This window comes from Prinia subflava, chromosome 22 (genome assembly GCF_021018805.1).
Source record: "Prinia subflava isolate CZ2003 ecotype Zambia chromosome 22, Cam_Psub_1.2, whole genome shotgun sequence".
NCBI lineage: Eukaryota > Metazoa > Chordata > Aves > Passeriformes > Cisticolidae > Prinia > Prinia subflava.
This window is the reverse complement of record NC_086268.1, coordinates 1,260,001-1,276,356: the sequence shown is the minus strand read 5'-3', so window position 1 is coordinate 1,276,356 and position 16,356 is coordinate 1,260,001. Positions and strand designations below refer to the sequence as shown.

Below are 16,356 nucleotides of genomic sequence, written 5' to 3'. Positions count from 1 at the left end.
GAGAGGCTGGGGAGCCATCAGCACATTCTGGAGAGCTGGGTCTCACTGAGCTCCAGGGAGGGCTTTAATTCACTGTCACCCCCTCGGGATCAGCAGCTCTGAGCATCGCCCAGTGATTTGTGTCCCACCAGAAAAAACCCTGCTGCAGAGTCTGGGCTTTGCTTCCAGGGAAAACCCTGCTGCAGGGTCTGGGCTTTGCTCCCCCTGCTCCTTGGGCCGGTGCCAGAGCCACTCCGGGCCTTCCTCTTGAGGAGGAGGAGGTGGAGGGAGGCAGGAGCCCTGCTGGGTGTGTGCACAGCAGGAGGAGATTCTGCTCCCAGGCTTTATCCCAGCAGGGATGGGAAAAGCCCCACCAGGTCCAGATGTAGGATAAAGCACTGGTTATTGCACAGGGCTGATACAGGAGGGTGGAATTCCTAAAAAAACAACTGAAGTGCAGCCAAATCTGAGCCCTAAACCCCCAGATTTTAACCCGAACACCTTCTCTTCTTCTCTCCCTTGGTGTCTGAAGCCAGCACCAGCCCTACCTCGGGGCTGGGCACTGCTGCCATCATCGGCATCCTGGTGGTGGTGTTCGTGGCGCTGCTGGTGGCCGTGGATGTCACCTGCTACTTCCTGAACAAGTGCGGGCTGCTCATGTGCATCGCCGTCAACCTGTGCGGCAAGTCCGGCCCGGGCGCCAAGGGCAAGGACATGGAGGAGGGCAAGGCGGCCTTCTCGTGAGTACTGCCCCAAAAAAATCCCCCCTCGGGGTCCCCCTCCACGGCCAGGGGGCTGCACAGGGGCTGGGGGGCCTCGTCTCTGCGGGGAGGGGGCTGGGGGTGCTGGCAGGAAGGGGGGCTTGGAGTTGTTCTTCTGGGGTTTCGTCTTGGTTTTTGTTGGCTGTAAAATAGGAGGCTGCAGTGCTGGACATCCCAATGCTGGACATCCCAGTGCTGGACATCCCAGTCATCCCAGTCATCCCAGTCATCCCAGTGCTGGACATCCCAGTGCTGGACATCCCAGTCATCCCAGTGCTGGACCCCCCAGTGCTGGGCATCCCAGTCACTCCAGTGCTGGACATCTGAGTCATCCCAGTACTGATCATCCCAGTGCTGGACATCTCAGTGCCAATCATCCCGGTGCTGATCATCCCAGTCATCCCAGTCCTCCCAGTGCTGGACATCCCACTGCTGGACATCGCACTGCTGGACATCCCAGTGCTAATCATCCCGGTGCTGATCATCCCAGTGCTGGACCCCCCAGTTCTGGACATCCCAGTCATCCCACTGCTGGACATCCCACTGCTGGACATCCCAGTTCTGGACACCCCAGTGCTGGACACCCCAGTCATCCCAGTGCTGGACATCCCAGTAATCCCAGTTCTGGACCCCCGGTGCTGGACACGACTGGAGCTGTGTCTGGGGGTGCCTGGTGGCAGGAGCAGCCCCGCTCCCGGTGTGTCCCCGGTGTGTCCCCGGTGTGTCCCCGTGGCCAGGCTGTCCTTGCAGCAGCACCGTCACTCCAGGTGTGTCCCCGGTGTGTCCCCGTGGCCAGGCTGTCCTTGCAGCAGCACCGTCACTCCGGGTGTGTCCCCGGTGTGTCCCCGGCGTGTCCCCGTGGCCAGGCTGTCCTTGCAGCAGCACCGTCACTCCGGGTGTGTCCCCGGTGTGTCCCCGGCGTGTCCCCGTGGCCAGGCTGTCCTTGCAGCAGCACCGTCACTCCCGTGCCGTTCCCTCGTTGCAGGAAGGATGAGTCCAAGGAGCCCATCGTGGAGGTGCGGACGGAGGAGGAGAGGACCCCCAACCACGACGGGGGGAAGCACACGGAGCCCAACGAGACCACCCCGCTGACAGAGCCAGAGTATGTGGCCTTAGGCAGCCCTAGCACAGGGTCACTGCATTGCCCTCAGCTGCCCTAATCCCTCAGGAACACCAGTTAGGGCAGGAAGAGAGGAAGAAAGGTAAAATCTCCACGTGCCAGTGAGGAAGTGCCTCCTCTCAAGCTTCAGTGGTTGCAGTTTCCAGCACTGGAAGGGAAAGGGGAAGGAGCAGTGTTTGCCGAAGGGCTCTGCCAGCCTGTCCAGTGTGGAGATGCAGCAGTGTCCAGGGCCACTGCCAAGGATCCAGAGCAAAGCCAGCCCCAGCTGGCAGCGAGCCCTGTCCCAGCAGTGCTGGGTGGGAGCCTGGACCCGTGGGGAGAGACCCTCCCTGGATGTGGAGCCACGGCGAGGCCGAGCACCCTGAGAGAGAGCTGGGAGCCCGAGGGGGCTGAGGCTGCGCTCGTGTGTGTGAGAGAAGGGATGGGGTGTGATGGGGCTGTGCAGGCTTCACACAGACCTGCAGCACAAGGGCAGGACAGGGTGAGGGCTGCACCGTGCGGTGTTGGTGGCACAGGGGCTGCAGGCTCAGGGAGCTGGCAGAGCTGCCTGGAGAGGCTGAGAGGGGAGCTTTAGGTGAGAAGAGTCTCTGCAAGCTGACAGGACCCATCCACCTGAGCCCAAACTCTCCACGTGAACAAGCCATGCCTGCAGGTCACGTCCTCTCGGCTTTATTTTCTCCTCCTGATTATCCTCAGCCATCCCTTTGCATGTCTGACCTCTGCGAGTCTCTGCTCCTGGGTTCCTCTCCATGTCACGTGTGTGTGCTGTCCTCACTCTCCCTCTCTGCCCCCTCTCCCTGCTGTCGTTTCGGGCCTTCATTTTCTCTCTTTCTCTCTCTCTCTCCCTCTCCTCCTTTCTCTCTCTCTCGTCCCCGTGTCCCCCTCGCAGGCACCCCGCCGACACCGCGGCCACCGTGGAGGACATGCTGCCTTCGGTCACCACGGGCACCACTAACTCTGACACAATCACTGAAACCTTTGCCACTGCCCAGAACAGCCCCACCAGCGAGAGCACCACGCTGACCTCCAGCGCCGCCCCGCCGGCCGCGCCCGACGCCGACACCGCGGCCCCGGCCCAGGCCACGCCGGCCAAAGGTGCCACCACCGCCACCACCGCGGTGTCCTCGCCACCGCCCTCGTCCACCCCCAGAGTGGCCCCTCTCGTTGATCTCAGCGACACCCCCAGCTCTGCTCCGGCCACCGCTAATTTATCTTCAAGTGTCCTGCCGGGGCAGGCCGTGCTCAGCCCCAGCGCCGCCGCGGCCGACGCCGCCAAGGCCGGGAGCAAGGCGGCCGCCCCCAGCCCTGCCAGCCTCGCCAGCCCTCCGGCTCCCTCGGAGCCCAAGCAGGAGGCGGCCAAGAGCCCCGAGAAGGAGCCCGTGCAGCCCAGCACGGTGAAGAGCCCCGCAGAGACCCCCAAGAACCCGAGCAACGTGAAGAGCGAGGCTGCCTCGGGCAGCGCCGCCAACCCCTCGCAGAACGAGGACTTTAAAATGGACGAAGGGACCTTCAAGCCACCAGACATTGACCTTGCAAAGGATGTTTTTGCAGCTCTTGGCACTGCCTCTCCTCCTGCTGCCAGCGGGGCTGGTGGGCAAGCCCCCGAGCCTGCTGCTGCCGCTGCAGACAGCTCTGGCCCCGCAAAGACCGAGTACGGCCACCTTTACTCTTGTGTTGGTTGTGTGCTGTGTCCCTCGTGCCCTGGTGCTCGTGCTGTGTCCTCTGTTGGGTGTTCTCTTGACTAATCTGTTTCCTTTAGCCAACTAACTCACCCGAGAGCCCGCGGGGCTTGGCTTGGAAGGTGGCAGGAGGAGGGCAGGAGGAGGCTGTGCCAGGGGGGCAGAGGGAAGGAGGCTGGAGTTGATCAGGGATTTGTTGTTCTTTAGGCTTTTGGGCAGCTCTGTCTGTCCTGGGTTATTGTTTTGTAAGGAAGAGCAGGAACAGTCCGGTTTGGTGCACAGAGCTTTCCTCAGGGTGCTGAGGTTCTGCACAGCCCCAGGTGCCATCCCTGCAGGTCAGAGGAGAGGCTCAGGGCCAGGCTGGGCAGGGTGACAGCACTGGGACCTCTGGGGCTGTCCCCAGGCCGGGGCAGTGTGAGCCTGGCTGAGAGATGGGGGCAACACCCCGAGTTGGGCAGGAGAGAGAAAACAGCACCTGGGGGAGGGTTCCAGCTGTGCTGCAGGTGTTGGACTCTGGCTGGGCTGGCAGGTGTCACCTCTGAGGGTGCTCACCTCCCTCACGCCTGTGAAAATGTCCCTGACAGAATTCCTGTCTCCTGTGCTCCCCTTTCTCCACCATCCTGGGGTTCTCAGGACTGGCTTCCTGTAGGAACATAAAAAATTGGGATTTCTGCTGAATTATCAGGGAGTCTGGGTGCTAAAGCCAAATCCTTCTGCAGCTCTGTGAGGTTCCTGAGCCCTGAGCCAACCCAGGGCAGGAAAACCCAAAACAAGAAAAGTTAATCTAGAACTAACTGACCCAGGGTGGGGGAGCTGAGCTCGGTTTTCCTCATTCCTGCGCCAGGAAATGCCGGTTCTGCTCCCCCAGATCCATTTGTGCCCGTGGCTGAGCCAGCCCAGGCGTTCTGTGCCTCTAAACTCTGTCCTTGTGGTGCTTCTCCCCAGGAAAACTCCGGCAGAGGACAAAGGCGCCGGGCAGGACAGGAAGAGCCCCCCGGCAGAAGTGAAGACGGTGCCCAACGAAGCCACACAAACAAACGAGGGCGAGAGCAAAGCATGATCAGCACCGCAGAGGGGACGGCAGAAACCTCCACCCGAGCATTCAAATCACAACCCACACACCCATCTCATTCCTCTAGTGTCTGTTGCCTTTTTTTAAAAAAGAAAAACGAACAAACCAACCAGAAAAAAAAAAAATGCATAAATGGGGGGAGGGAGGGAATGTCTCTTTTTTCCTTTTCTTCTTTTTCTCTTTTTGTTCTGTTTTAATTTCTGTTTTTTTGGTTTCTTTGAGATTCCTAAACAGGTTCTATTCGTTGTGCACTTGCTTTTAAAAAGTAAAACATGTTAAAAACAGGGTTAAACCCGTCACCAAATCAGGGCTCAGCCAGCCCTGTGTATATTCAAACAAGCAAACATTGCAATGCTGGTTGCAATGCGGTTGGGAAGCTCAAAATCAAGTAGTCCTAGACACAAAAAAACCACAAAAAAAGACAAAAAAAAGTGAAAAGAGACCCTGTTGTTTCCTTTGTTAGTATAGCAGAGATAACCACTGTGCTGCTGGGCACAGCTGGTGCTTAAAGAACAAAGTCCACAATTTATTTTTATACTTTTCAGTCGAGTTTGAAATATGTAAAGCCTCATAAATAAGTTATAATTTCTGTTCACCTTGTATCTGGTCAGTATGCAAAGTGTCTCGAGCTCTTTGTGACTGAATCCTGCTCGCCACGTTAGACCTTTATTTGGGGTTTATTATTATCTGTTTTTTTAGGAAGAATGCCAAAATTGCAGCTTTGGGGGATGTATTTCAATTTGCAGTATTCAGACTCTACATTTCTTTTTCAATTTTACATTCAATTTTTGGGTTGTTTTTTTTTTGCCAACTTCGGTTCTTTCCAGTGTTTACAATTGACAGATATTTTTTAAACTTTTGTTGTGTTGAAATGGATGTGTAAAATAGCTGCCTTTTTTTTTTCTTTTTTTCTCTTTTTTTTTTTCCTTTTTTTGGTTTTTCACTCAATCCAGTCCTGTAGACACTAGGGTAGCAGCATGCTTGCTTTGCAAAGGGAGACATTTTCAACCATGGATGTTTACAGTAGTCGTTTCCCCTTTTCTCTTTTCTTAATTATTGTTATTATTATTATTATTGTTATTATTATTATTATTATTTCTTACTGGAGTAAGAAGAAAAGCGATGCTGGGGTTGGGTTTGGGGTTTTTTTTGGGGGGTGGGGGTGTTCAAACCACTGCCACCAGTCAAGGGCTTTACCCAGCAATGCCCAAACCTGCTGGGGGTGAGGGAATTGCTGGAGAAAATCCTTCTGTGCTTAAATTTAGTTTGAAGTCCCTTGCTGGACCTGGGCCTGACTGCATAAGAGAAATATCATCTCTGCTTTTTTAGGACATTCTCCCCTTTCCTTCACAGAACCCTCCCGGAGCTCTGGGGAGCACAAGGGAGGTTGGACAGTTTGGGCTGGTCTGGGCTCAGGTGTGTGACCAAATCCACCCCTCGTGATCACGGCAGAAAATCCCAATTCCAGTAAATTCCAATCTCAGAAAATCCCAGTTTTGGAAAAATCCCAGTTTTGGAAAAGATCCATCTTGGAAAATCCCAGTTAAAGTAAATTCCAGTTTCAGAAAATCCCAATTTCAGTAAAATCCAATCTCAGCAAATCACAGTTTTGGAAAAATCCCAGTTTTGGAAAAGATCCATCTTGGAAAATCCCAGTTAAAGTAAATTCCAGTTTCAGAAAATCCCAATTTCAGTAAAATCCAATCTCAGCAAATCACAGTTTTGGAAAAATCCCAGTTTTGGAAAAGATCAATCTTAGAAAATCTCAATTAAAGTAAATTCCAGTTTCAGAAAATCCCAATTTCAGTAAACACCAATTTCAAATAAATTCCAGTTTCAGTGAGTTCCAATATCAGTCTACAATTTCAGTAAATGCCATGTCCTCTGACCCTAAAAAAAACAAAAGAAAACCCTAAAAAAAATAAAAGCAAAGATTTTTTTTTTCCCCCAAAGGTGCTGGGCAGATTCCAGCCCCTTCCTGCAGGTCCAGCTCCACCAGGTGATCCATGGAGATCCTTCCAGGAATCGTGGAGCAGCACTGAGATTTGGGGTTGGAGAGTTGATTAATGGGATTTATCATCAGGAATCATGGAGCAACACTGAGATTTGGGGTTGGGGAGCTGATTAATGAGATTTATCATCAGGAATCATGAGGCAACACTGAGATTTGGGGGTGAAAAAGCTCTGAGCAGAAGGAAGGCAGAGGAGTGTAGGGAGAGACCAGCCCATTGTATAGAGATGTTCCTCCTGTTGGGGTTTTGGGTATTATTTCCTTTTTTTTTTAATTTTTTATTTTATTTTATTTTCCCTTTATTTTTTTTTTAATTCTACTTTAGATCTGCAAGCTTGTGCACTGTGGGTGCGTGACTATTTTAGTGTGAACCGTGTTTTTTGTCATAGTATTGAAATAATAAAAGCTTCAACATAGTTTGGATGTGGAAGGTGTAGCGCTAGTTCAGATTTGAGAAACAAAACAAAAAAAAATATTCAGGAATTAAAATAATTTAAAAATAATAATAAAAATAATTTTAAAAAGAACAACAACAAACAGAAAGAGAACAACTCTTACAAAGAGCAGAAGCCTTTAAATGAGAAAAGCAAGCGGAGCTGAGTGTGGCGTTGGCAGGAGGGTGAGCGGGGTGTGGAGGCTGTATCCGTGTGTTCCTTGGGAATTTGCAGTCTGTTCCAGCGGCATCTCACCATCTCCAGCTGTGACAAACAGTGCTCTTGTCATTCGCTAAGTGTGGGGTTTCTTGCGTTTTGTTTTCCTCAGCTCCTGGGGCCACGGGCCGGGCTGGAGCTGGGGCTGAGGCTCCCCTGCCCGTCCTGCCTGGGGTTGGGTAGGACGGGGCCTCATTCCCAGCCTGGTGTCACAGCCAGCCCTTGGGTGACACAGCAGTGTCCCCCAGCCCTGGGGACCTCGGGCTCGTGGTCCCAAGGATTCCTTTCTTTCCCCAAAGAAACGAATCGCTCAAATGCAGCTGGGCAGGGCTGGGCAGCAGCGGTGCCTCCCTCCCCTGGGTGGGCACAGCTCGTCCCTTTGGTGCCAGATCCTGGCTGCTCCTGTCCCCTGTGAGTGCTGTAAGCCCAAAGCTGAGCACTGCTAGGAGACACAGCACCATTCCCAAAAACCTGCCAGGCGGGAACTGGGGAGACTGGATTGGCGTTTTTGTCCCAAAAGAGGACGAGCTCCGAGCCCAGCCCCCAGTGACACTTTGGGGGTGGCTCTGGCTGGGCTTTCAGGTCCCTTCTGTCCCAAAGCTCTGGTCTGGGGTGGCTGGAGGCAGGAGGGAGCCCCGAGCAGTGTCCAGCAGCTCCTTCCCTCACCTGTGGTGGGTTCACATCGCCTTTAACAGCAAATAATTTCCTATTTCATTTCCAAGCACCCCCTTCCCAGCCAGCTGCAGCCTCGTGGCTTTGATCTGTCCCCTCAGGGGGAGGGGACCAGCCTGAGCTTGGTGGCAGTGCCACGGCTGTTCCATGTGTCCATCCTCAGGGCTGGTGGCAGTGCCATGGCTGTTCTGGGGTTGGTGGCACTGCCCTGGCTGTTCCATGTGTCCATCCCTGGGGCTGGTGGCACTGCCATGGCTGTTCCATGTGTCTGTCCCCAGGGTTGGTGGCACTGCCATGGCTCTGTGTCTATCCCTGGAGTTGGTGGCACTGCTGTGGCTGCCCCAGGGTTGGTGGCACTGCCATGGCTGTTCCATGTGTCCATCCCCAGGGTTAGTGGCACTGCCATGGCTCTGTGTCCATCCTTGGGGTTGGTGGCAATGCCACAGCTGCCGCAGGGTTGGTGGCACTGCCCTGGCTGTTCCATGTGCCCATCCCTGGGCTGGTGGCAGTGCCACAGCTGCGCCAAGGTTGGTGGCACTGCCATGGCTGTGTGTCCATCCCTGGGGTTGGTGGCACTGCCATGGCTGTTCCATGTGCCCATCCCTGGGCTGGTGGCAGTGCCACGCCCGCCCGTGCCCGTCCCCAGTGCCACAGGAGCGCTGCCATCTCGTGCTGCACCATTCGTACAGGTGACAATAGTGCATCCCGCCCGTCGGCTTCCAGAGTGGCGTTTTCTTCTCACACTTTTCTATGGAGCCTTCAAACCCCACATTTTTCACCACCAGGCTGTTTTGATAGTTGTTCTCAGCCCCTCCATGGCCATCCTTCCCCAGCATTCCCTACTTTTGGGGGCCTTCTATCTTGTTAAAAAAAGAAAAAAACAAAAAATCTTTTTACCGAGTGAAACATCGACTCCACCTTTATCCCCATTCTCACTGGTGTAAATACTGATACTAACTGAGGATTTTGACTTTGCATTCTGTCAGAATACTGTGTTCAAATAAAAACTACAAAAAAAGAAGAAAAAAAAGCTGATGCCTGCAGTCTGCCCTTCTTTAGCTGCTCTGCCAGGGCCAGCACCGGGTCCTGCTGCTCATCCCAACCAAGTGGCACTAAAAGCACTTTAAAGTTTATTTCTTTGTCCCTCTATATTTATTTACTTATCTCCAGGACATAACAAACACAGAAATGCAGTTTCACAGCTGCTGTGGAGCTTTATCCCCTCTAGAAAGGCATTTTGCTGTTCTCTGTGGGAAGTGTGACTGGGTGTAAGAGGTGACCTCTGCCCAGCCTGAACTGGGGGCCTGAACTTAATGAGGTTTGACTGTAATTAATTTATCCAATTAATTCATTTTTAAGTCTTGATCGTTTTCTAAATTCTAGCTAAAAATTGACCCAATTGACCAAGTTTTGATTTTTTACTCTGGGGATTACGGGGAGGGGAGGGTTTCTTTATCTTCACAAATTCCAGAGTTGATTTTCACACAGAAGTTTCCATTTAGCTGAAAAAGACCTTTCTAAGTCCCTCCCCGACCATTTAATGTAAAAAACACCAATTGCTTTCAAGTGGGGAAGCCGCAGCTGGCCCAGGTTGTGGTTGGGGTTGCAGGGGAGGCTCTGGGGTTGTCCCTTTGGGGTTTGGGGATCCCTCAGTGCCCGCAGTCCCTGTGCATCAGAACCTGCACAGAACCTGTGCCCTGCCTGTCCCTGGCTCCCCTCTGCACCCTTCAACCCGGAGGAGCTCAGGGGTTCCTCCCTCTTCTCCCTGAGCAGTGAAAAGGGATTTTCCTGCCCCTGGAGCTGGGGCTGTGCTCATTGGCAAAGCCACCAACAGATCCTTTATTAGACTTTTGTGTTTCTCCAGCCATTTTTTCAACCCTCAGAGCTTTTAATTTCCATTTAATTTTTATTTTCCCTCGTCTCTCCCTCTGTTAAGGCCATGGCACCTGACTGGCAGTGTCACCTTGGCTGAGTGTGGCTCCTTTTCCCCCGGGCTGAATTTGGGGTAAGTCTGAGCAGGGCTGGGGGGCTGGAGGGAGGTGGAAGGAGATTTTTGTGCTGCCTCTTTCTCTCATCTCCTCTAAAAATCATAATTACCTGGCCTTTTATAAGACATCAGTGTATGAATATCATGCATGAGCTTCAGAGCATCATTTTATGTGCATTTTGAAATATTCAGAGACTAAAGGTGTCTCTCCCCTCTGCACGTTTGCTGCCCTGTGTAGCTTTATTCCCCAGGTTTTGTGGGATAACAAATAAACCCCAAATTCCTGAGCATCCCACTGCCCCAGCTATGGCCTCGTGGGTGAGGATGTGCCCAGGTGAGGATTTGCCATTCCCGGGTGAGGATGTGCCATTCCCGGGTGAGGATATTCCCGGGTGAGGATGTGCCCAGGTGAGGATGTGCCATTCCCGGGTGAGGATATTCCCGGGTGAGGATGTGCCCAGGTGAGGATGTGCCATTCCCGGGTGAGGATGTGCTATTCCCGGGTGAGGATGTGCCGTTCCCAGGTGAGGATGTGCCCAGGTGAGGATATTCCCGGGTTGAGGATTTGCCGTTCCCAGGTGAGGATGTGCCGGGAATGGCAATCCCTGCCAGCGCAGCTCCGCGATGCTCTGGCTCCCTGCGGTGGCCGACAGCTTCCATCGCCGCCGCCTCTCAGAGATCCGCAAAGCCTTTCAGGGAGATCTGAAAAGAAAAACGATCCGAATCTGGCATAAAAATCACCACAAGCTTCAGGCTGGACACCAGCAGGAATTTCTCCGTGGAAAGGTTTAAACATTGAAAGGGGCTGCCCACCCTGGAGGTGTCCCGGGAAAGCCGGTACGTGGCAATCCGAGCTCTGGGCTGGAGACACGGTGGGGACGGCTCACAGGGTGGGCTCGGTGCTGCCGGAGCCCTTTCCCAACCGGGATAATCCCGGGATAATCCCGGGGTTCAGTGCCGGGAGCCCGCGGGCTGGACTGCCGCTTTCCCGCCAAACCGCCGCCTCGTTTGCATAGCCCCGCCCATCTCATGTGCATGCCCCGCCCACTTACCGGCCGCTTCTCATTTGCATAGCCATGCCCACCGCGTGGGACGCGTTCCCCCGGCAACGGCGCCGCGGGTTCGAGCCCAGCCCCGGCGGGTCCCGCTGTCCCCTCTCTGTCCCCTCTCTGTCCCCGCTGTCCCCTCTCTGTCCCCTCTCTGTCCCCTCTCTGTCCCCGCTGTCCCCGCTGTCCCCTCGCTGTCCCCCGGCCATGCTGCGCGACGAGGACACCGAGGCGGATTTCCAGCGCTTCCTGCGCCGCGTGGACGATGTCGGTGAGTGGCGGCGGGGCCGGGCGGCAGCGCGGGGAGCAGCCGGGGAAGGGCAGAGGGAGCCGTGGGGCCATCGGTGGGAAGGAGGGGAATCCCCGCCGTGCCCCGCTCTGGTTGGGTTTATCCAGTGTTTCCCTGAGAGCTGCGGGTGCCTCCCGAAAGTGACGGGAAATCGGCCCCGTTAAAGTTTCTGTTTGTTTAAAAGTGCCCAAAGCCACCCTGGAGCATCCTGGTCTATGGGAGGTGTCCCTGCCCTCGGCACTGGGGGGGTTTAAGGTCTTTTCCAACCCAAACCATTCCGGGATCCTGTGATTTTATGGTAAAAACCTCCGTGGGCAGCGGTGCCTTCCAGGCAGGTGCCACCTGTGAACTCCTGGTGCTTCCCCGTTTGAACTCTTGTGTGTATATGTATTTTATTTGGGTTTTTGATGTGTCTTTTTAGCCAATTTGCTGCAAGGTCTGAAATCCCCGGACTCGGCTGTACAGGAAAAAACCATTGCTGAGACAGAGAAAAGGCTCCGGGAGCAAGGAGGCAGCAGGGAGGAGGGGGAGAGCAGGACCACGCTGAACAGAACTCTCATCAACACTCCTGTAAGGACCTTTCCCTCTGAAATTAAAGCTGGGCTCAGTTCAGGCCTCGTTAAAGACACAAATGGGAACTTGCCAGGAATGTCAGGATTTAACAAATCCGTACCATCCTTTGTTTAAATGTCGAGCTGATGCTCCTTCTGTGTGTCAGTCTGGATATTTCAGACGCTCCCAGATGCTCCCTGTAGCTCTGCACAGCCCAGCCGGGCGCTCCTGTGCTGCTGTGGCTTCTCCCCACAATATCTGAGCTGTGTTTCTGTCCTTGCAGGGCCCGGCGAGGGCGGAGGAGGCGGGTGCAGGTAGGACAGAGCTCCCCTCAGTCTGTCCCAGCTCTAAAACCAGTTTGAGCAGGGATGGAGTCCGTGCAAGACCCCATCCCACCCCTGCCAAAGTCCAAGTGACTTTTTCTGGTGTCTTTAAGCAGAGTTCAGTCAGGGCCAGGCCCACACTCCAGTCCTACCAGCACGGCTGTGTTTTTCACAGGTGGGAGCCTTGTTCTGCTGTGGCTCCTCACCCGAACGCTTTTTATTGTGAATTTCAAAGCAAACCCGTTGGTTTGTCCCTGGAGAGGAGCTGCAGCGAGGCAGGTGTGCCCATCCTCAGGGGTGGCATTGTCACTGTCTGTGACAGCTTGTCACCACCTTCCACTCTAACTGCTGAAACGTCCCCTTAGTATTTGCTGTTATTGAGAAATCCCTCAGCAATACCCTAGGAAGTATTGCTTTTTCTCGATTTTAATAAAGTCTGCTCTTTTTTTTTTGCTCTCAAAATGCCACCAACCCTGCTGGCTGGAAGATGGGCTCCTGGCAGCTTTGGAGAGGGATGCCAAGGAGCGAGCCCAGCAGAGGAGGAGGAATGAGCAGCTGGCAGACAGTGAGTGCTGAAAACCTTCCAGGCTGGTGCCTTCTCTAATACCCTGCCAGGACCTGGAGGAGGCTGTGGGGCAGGGTTGGGGATCCCAACTGTATCCTGCTTTTCTCCGTGCTCTCCTTGCTGTCCAGCTGGGTTGGGAGGCAGTTTGAGCACAGGGAAATTCTCATTTTCCCCTCTGAAGGGGAATGATTCCAGCAGGAGAGCCTGTTCCCTGTCCCCTCGGTCACACGTGGGGCAGTGAAAGGGGAATTGTTGTTCTCAATTGTGCCCTGCAGCCCTGAAGGAGCAGGGGAACGAAGCCTTCAGGGGAGGAGACTTTGCCCTGGCTGTCCAGAGGTACTCAGAAGGGCTGCAGAAGCTGAGGGACAAGCAGGAGCTCTACACAAACAGGGCACAGGTCAGTGGAGGGGAAGGAGCCACTTCTGGCTGGTTTTTGTGGTGCTGTGCCAGGATAAAACCCAAAACCTTGTGAAGGTGAAGCCCTGCTCCTCCAGAACCAGTGGGGAAAACCATTCCAATTCCCAGTTTCATTTAAATACTCTGATTTTATTTTTATTAACGCTTTTCCAGGAATCACTGCTATAACTGTAGAGTGAAATATTTGCTTTCCATTCTCTGTTTGCCTCGTATGCTCTGTGTGTGTGTGTGTGGAGCTCTATTAAATTGATTCTAAATTAGAAAATCCAGGGAGATGGCAGACAAGGATGGAAATTACTCTAAAAATCAATTGGCCAGGCCAATCAGCAGCCTAATTTTATTCTTTTTAATTAGCCAGTGTTTGTACAACAGCGAGCAGGAATTGTTTGAAGGGTTCTAATTCTTCTGCCTGGACTTTTTCTGGGGTTTATTTCAGGCCTACCTGAAGCTCCATGAGTATGAGAAAGCCATCAATGACTGTGAGTGGGCATTAAAGGTAATTCCACAATTGTCAAGTGAAAAAGACCCCTAAAATCAGCATTATTTACAGAAATCCACATTTTTGACTCAAATGAACAGGAAAATAATCACCTTTTAGAAATCTTTTCACCCTCACCTCAAGCCTGTTTCATGGGTCTCTGGGGAAATAATTCAGCATAAAAACTTTAGACATCTCTAATAAATGGTATAAATACCCTTTGGGCAGCTCTAATTATTAATCAGAATTCAGGAAAAAATACTGAAAGGCTGAAATTTTCTAAACACATAACTAATAATAATTTCTTTTTTTTTTAACTCAGTGCAATAAAAACTGCCTTAAAGCCTATTTCCTCATGGGAAAAGCTCACCTGGCACTGCAGCACTTCACTGAGGTAAGCTGGCTGAATTTTGGGAATATTTTTTGTTCTGCTTTGGTGGTGACAGGGAGAAAGTTTCATGCCATGCCTCAGTTTCTGTTTCCTCACTGGAACTCTGATTTTGTTTTTTTTTTTGTTTGTTTGTTTGGTTTTTTTTGTTGTTGTTGTTTTTGGGGTTTTTTTTGTTTGTTTGTTTGGTTTTTTTTGCTCCTTGGGTTTCAGTGGAAAATTTCCTTTAAATTTGCAACAGCAGGCAGATGTAGGGACTGAGAATATTTGACATTTTTTGAGAGTTTTGACATCTGCGTCTCTATAAATGTTACTTTTCACATTTATTAACAACTGTGGCCCCAAAACCTTTTGGGATCTGGGTGGGATCTCACTGACATCACCTTCCTGAGCCCTTTTCTGCTCCCCCTTAGGCCAGGCAATGCTATGAGAGGATGCTGCAGGTTGATCCCCAGAAGGAAAAGCTGGTCAAAGGTAAGAAATAGATATTTTCACACTGCTTTTCTGCTGGGGCAGATTTCCCTGCCACTCTCGGTGTCCCTGTCACCCCCCAGGCTGTGTGAGCGAGGCCAGGCTGGAGGAGAAGAGGGTGAGAGACGAGGAGAGAGCAGAGAGGGAAGCCCAGGCTGGGAATGTTTCAGCTTTATCCATCCAGGAATTGCTGCAAAGAATCAGCAGCCCTGACCAGGAACTCCTCTACTACACAGGGGGCATCAGGCTCCTGGCAGAGGTTGTGAAAAATTGTGAGTATTTGCTGCAAAAGTTGTTAATTTTGGGAGGTGTAACCCAGGCAGAGGAGCAGATTTTAAAGGACCAGAGTAGCTGTTGCTGTATTTAAAACATAAAACTGGCAATGTTGGATATTTCAGCGTGGCCAGTAGGCGTTTACTGCATTTTTTAGAATCAGACTGATGTTGTAGCTGAGTGCTGAGAGTTCTTAAGGGTTTGGGTCTCGTTTGTTTATAAATATTTGTAATTCTCCGTTAAAGCCCATTGAGTTACAAAGCAAATTTTGTGTTTCAGCCTTCCTAAATAGTCTCTCATTGAAGCCAACACCACCAGGCATGAATTAGAGCAATTTTCAGCTTCAAAACCACCCCTGCTTCATTGATTCTTGAATTTTCCCCCGTTTTCAGTGATGTTTTCCCCAGAGCTGCTGCTGCAGTGACCTTTTCTTTTAGCACCGTGCAGGAAGAGCAGGAGCCTGCCTGGCTGTCACACACCTGAGCTGTTTGTCTCTTCCAGGCACGGGGCAAACCTTCTTCAGGACAAACAAAGGCTTCAGTATCCTCAGGAACGAGACTGTCAGAGGGTGAGAGCTCTCCAGAGGGGGATTCCAGCCCAGGGAAATGGGAATATTGTTTGCAAGAAACAGAATCAGCTCTTGAAACGCAGATGGACTGATCAGAGGAGGATGTAATCCCAGATTTTAGTGTCTGAATGGAGGGATTTATACCTGACCCTGACACAGACAGTGCTCCCTTAGATGCAGGGAGGAGAATTCACTGATTTCTGTTTGTTTCTGCTCTGTGGGGAGTTATCCTATCCCTGGTGGTGAGAGCAGGTCTGCAGAAAAATCCTGAATATAAAAGAACATCTGAGGGCTCTGGCTGCACCCCCAGGGCTGTGTGGATATTTGGGTGCTCAGCTCTGAACGCAGCACTGGGACTTTTTAGGGTTCACCCATTTTTGGGTGGTGGCTGCAAACAGACCCGAGGGATGAAGCACATGCAAATTTTCATTCCCTGGGTATTTCCCCACTGCTTTGAGCCACCCTTTGCTCTGTTCACAAGGTGACTTTTCTCATCCAGGGCCTTCTGTGCAGAGAGCAAAAGCCCAGCTGAGGTGGAGCTGTGCATTTCCCTTCTCCTGCTGTGGCGAGCTGCCTGTGCTGGGAATGGTAAAGCCCTGGAATCTCCACTCTCACCCCGTTCACGTGTGAATAATTTAGATTTCTGGGGCTGGGCATGGCCACCCCTCTCCCAGAGCCCCTGCCCTCTCCAGATGTGGTTGTAGCCCAAGTTTTGCTGCTCAGGGGAGCTGCTGGATGCAGCCAGAGTTTTGGCAGGATGACGTTTCCATTCTCTGAGCATTTCAAATCCACCCTGTGGATTCCCAGTAAATTGCCTGTGATTTTTGCTGCTCTTAAAATGGTACCACTTGCACGATTTTCTCTGTTTTAAGCAGTTACACCTGCAAAAAGCAGAGTTTTGTAGAAGAGGAGGCTGGATTGGTTTAGAATTAACAATCCATAGTGCTTGGGCAGGTAGGGAATTTTTAGGGAATACCCACGTGGGTGAGCCACGGGCTGGGCTGGGTGGTGAAGTGGAAATGCAGAATATTGGTGTCTGCATTGACTTGTGGGGT

General features: G+C 52.3%; 2 protein-coding genes across 9 annotated transcripts in view; both read left to right on the top strand.

Moving 5' to 3' along the window:
- Window positions 1–9,120, top strand: part of NCAM1 (neural cell adhesion molecule 1) — an 84,134-nt gene extending 75,014 nt beyond the window's left edge. For 2 of the 5 annotated variants that reach the window (XM_063417815.1, XM_063417814.1), the window contains 3 exons: window positions 512–719; window positions 1,726–1,842; window positions 2,750–4,478. In XM_063417815.1, coding sequence (XP_063273885.1) covers window positions 512–719; window positions 1,726–1,842; window positions 2,750–3,605 — 1,181 coding nt within the window. In that variant the 3' untranslated portion in view covers window positions 3,606–4,478. The other 3 variants (XM_063417819.1, XM_063417816.1, XM_063417820.1) reach the window with 3 other exon arrangements.
- Window positions 9,121–10,991: 1,871 nt separating this feature from the next.
- TTC12 (tetratricopeptide repeat domain 12) overlaps window positions 10,992–16,356 on the top strand; it is a 14,164-nt gene continuing 8,799 nt past the window's right edge. For 3 of the 4 annotated variants that reach the window (XM_063417825.1, XM_063417824.1, XM_063417826.1), the window contains exons 1-11: window positions 10,992–11,248; window positions 11,688–11,836; window positions 12,102–12,132; window positions 12,629–12,706; window positions 12,982–13,103; window positions 13,560–13,619; window positions 13,924–13,995; window positions 14,403–14,463; window positions 14,544–14,732; window positions 15,235–15,301; window positions 15,801–15,889. In XM_063417825.1, the coding sequence (XP_063273895.1) occupies window positions 11,008–11,248; window positions 11,688–11,836; window positions 12,102–12,132; window positions 12,629–12,706; window positions 12,982–13,103; window positions 13,560–13,619; window positions 13,924–13,995; window positions 14,403–14,463; window positions 14,544–14,732; window positions 15,235–15,301; window positions 15,801–15,889 (1,159 nt within the window). In that variant the 5' untranslated portion in view covers window positions 10,992–11,007. The remainder of the gene's footprint in view (window positions 11,249–11,687; window positions 11,837–12,101; window positions 12,133–12,628; window positions 12,707–12,981; window positions 13,104–13,559; window positions 13,620–13,923; window positions 13,996–14,402; window positions 14,464–14,543; window positions 14,733–15,234; window positions 15,302–15,800; window positions 15,890–16,356) is intronic. The other variant, XM_063417827.1, reaches the window with a different exon arrangement.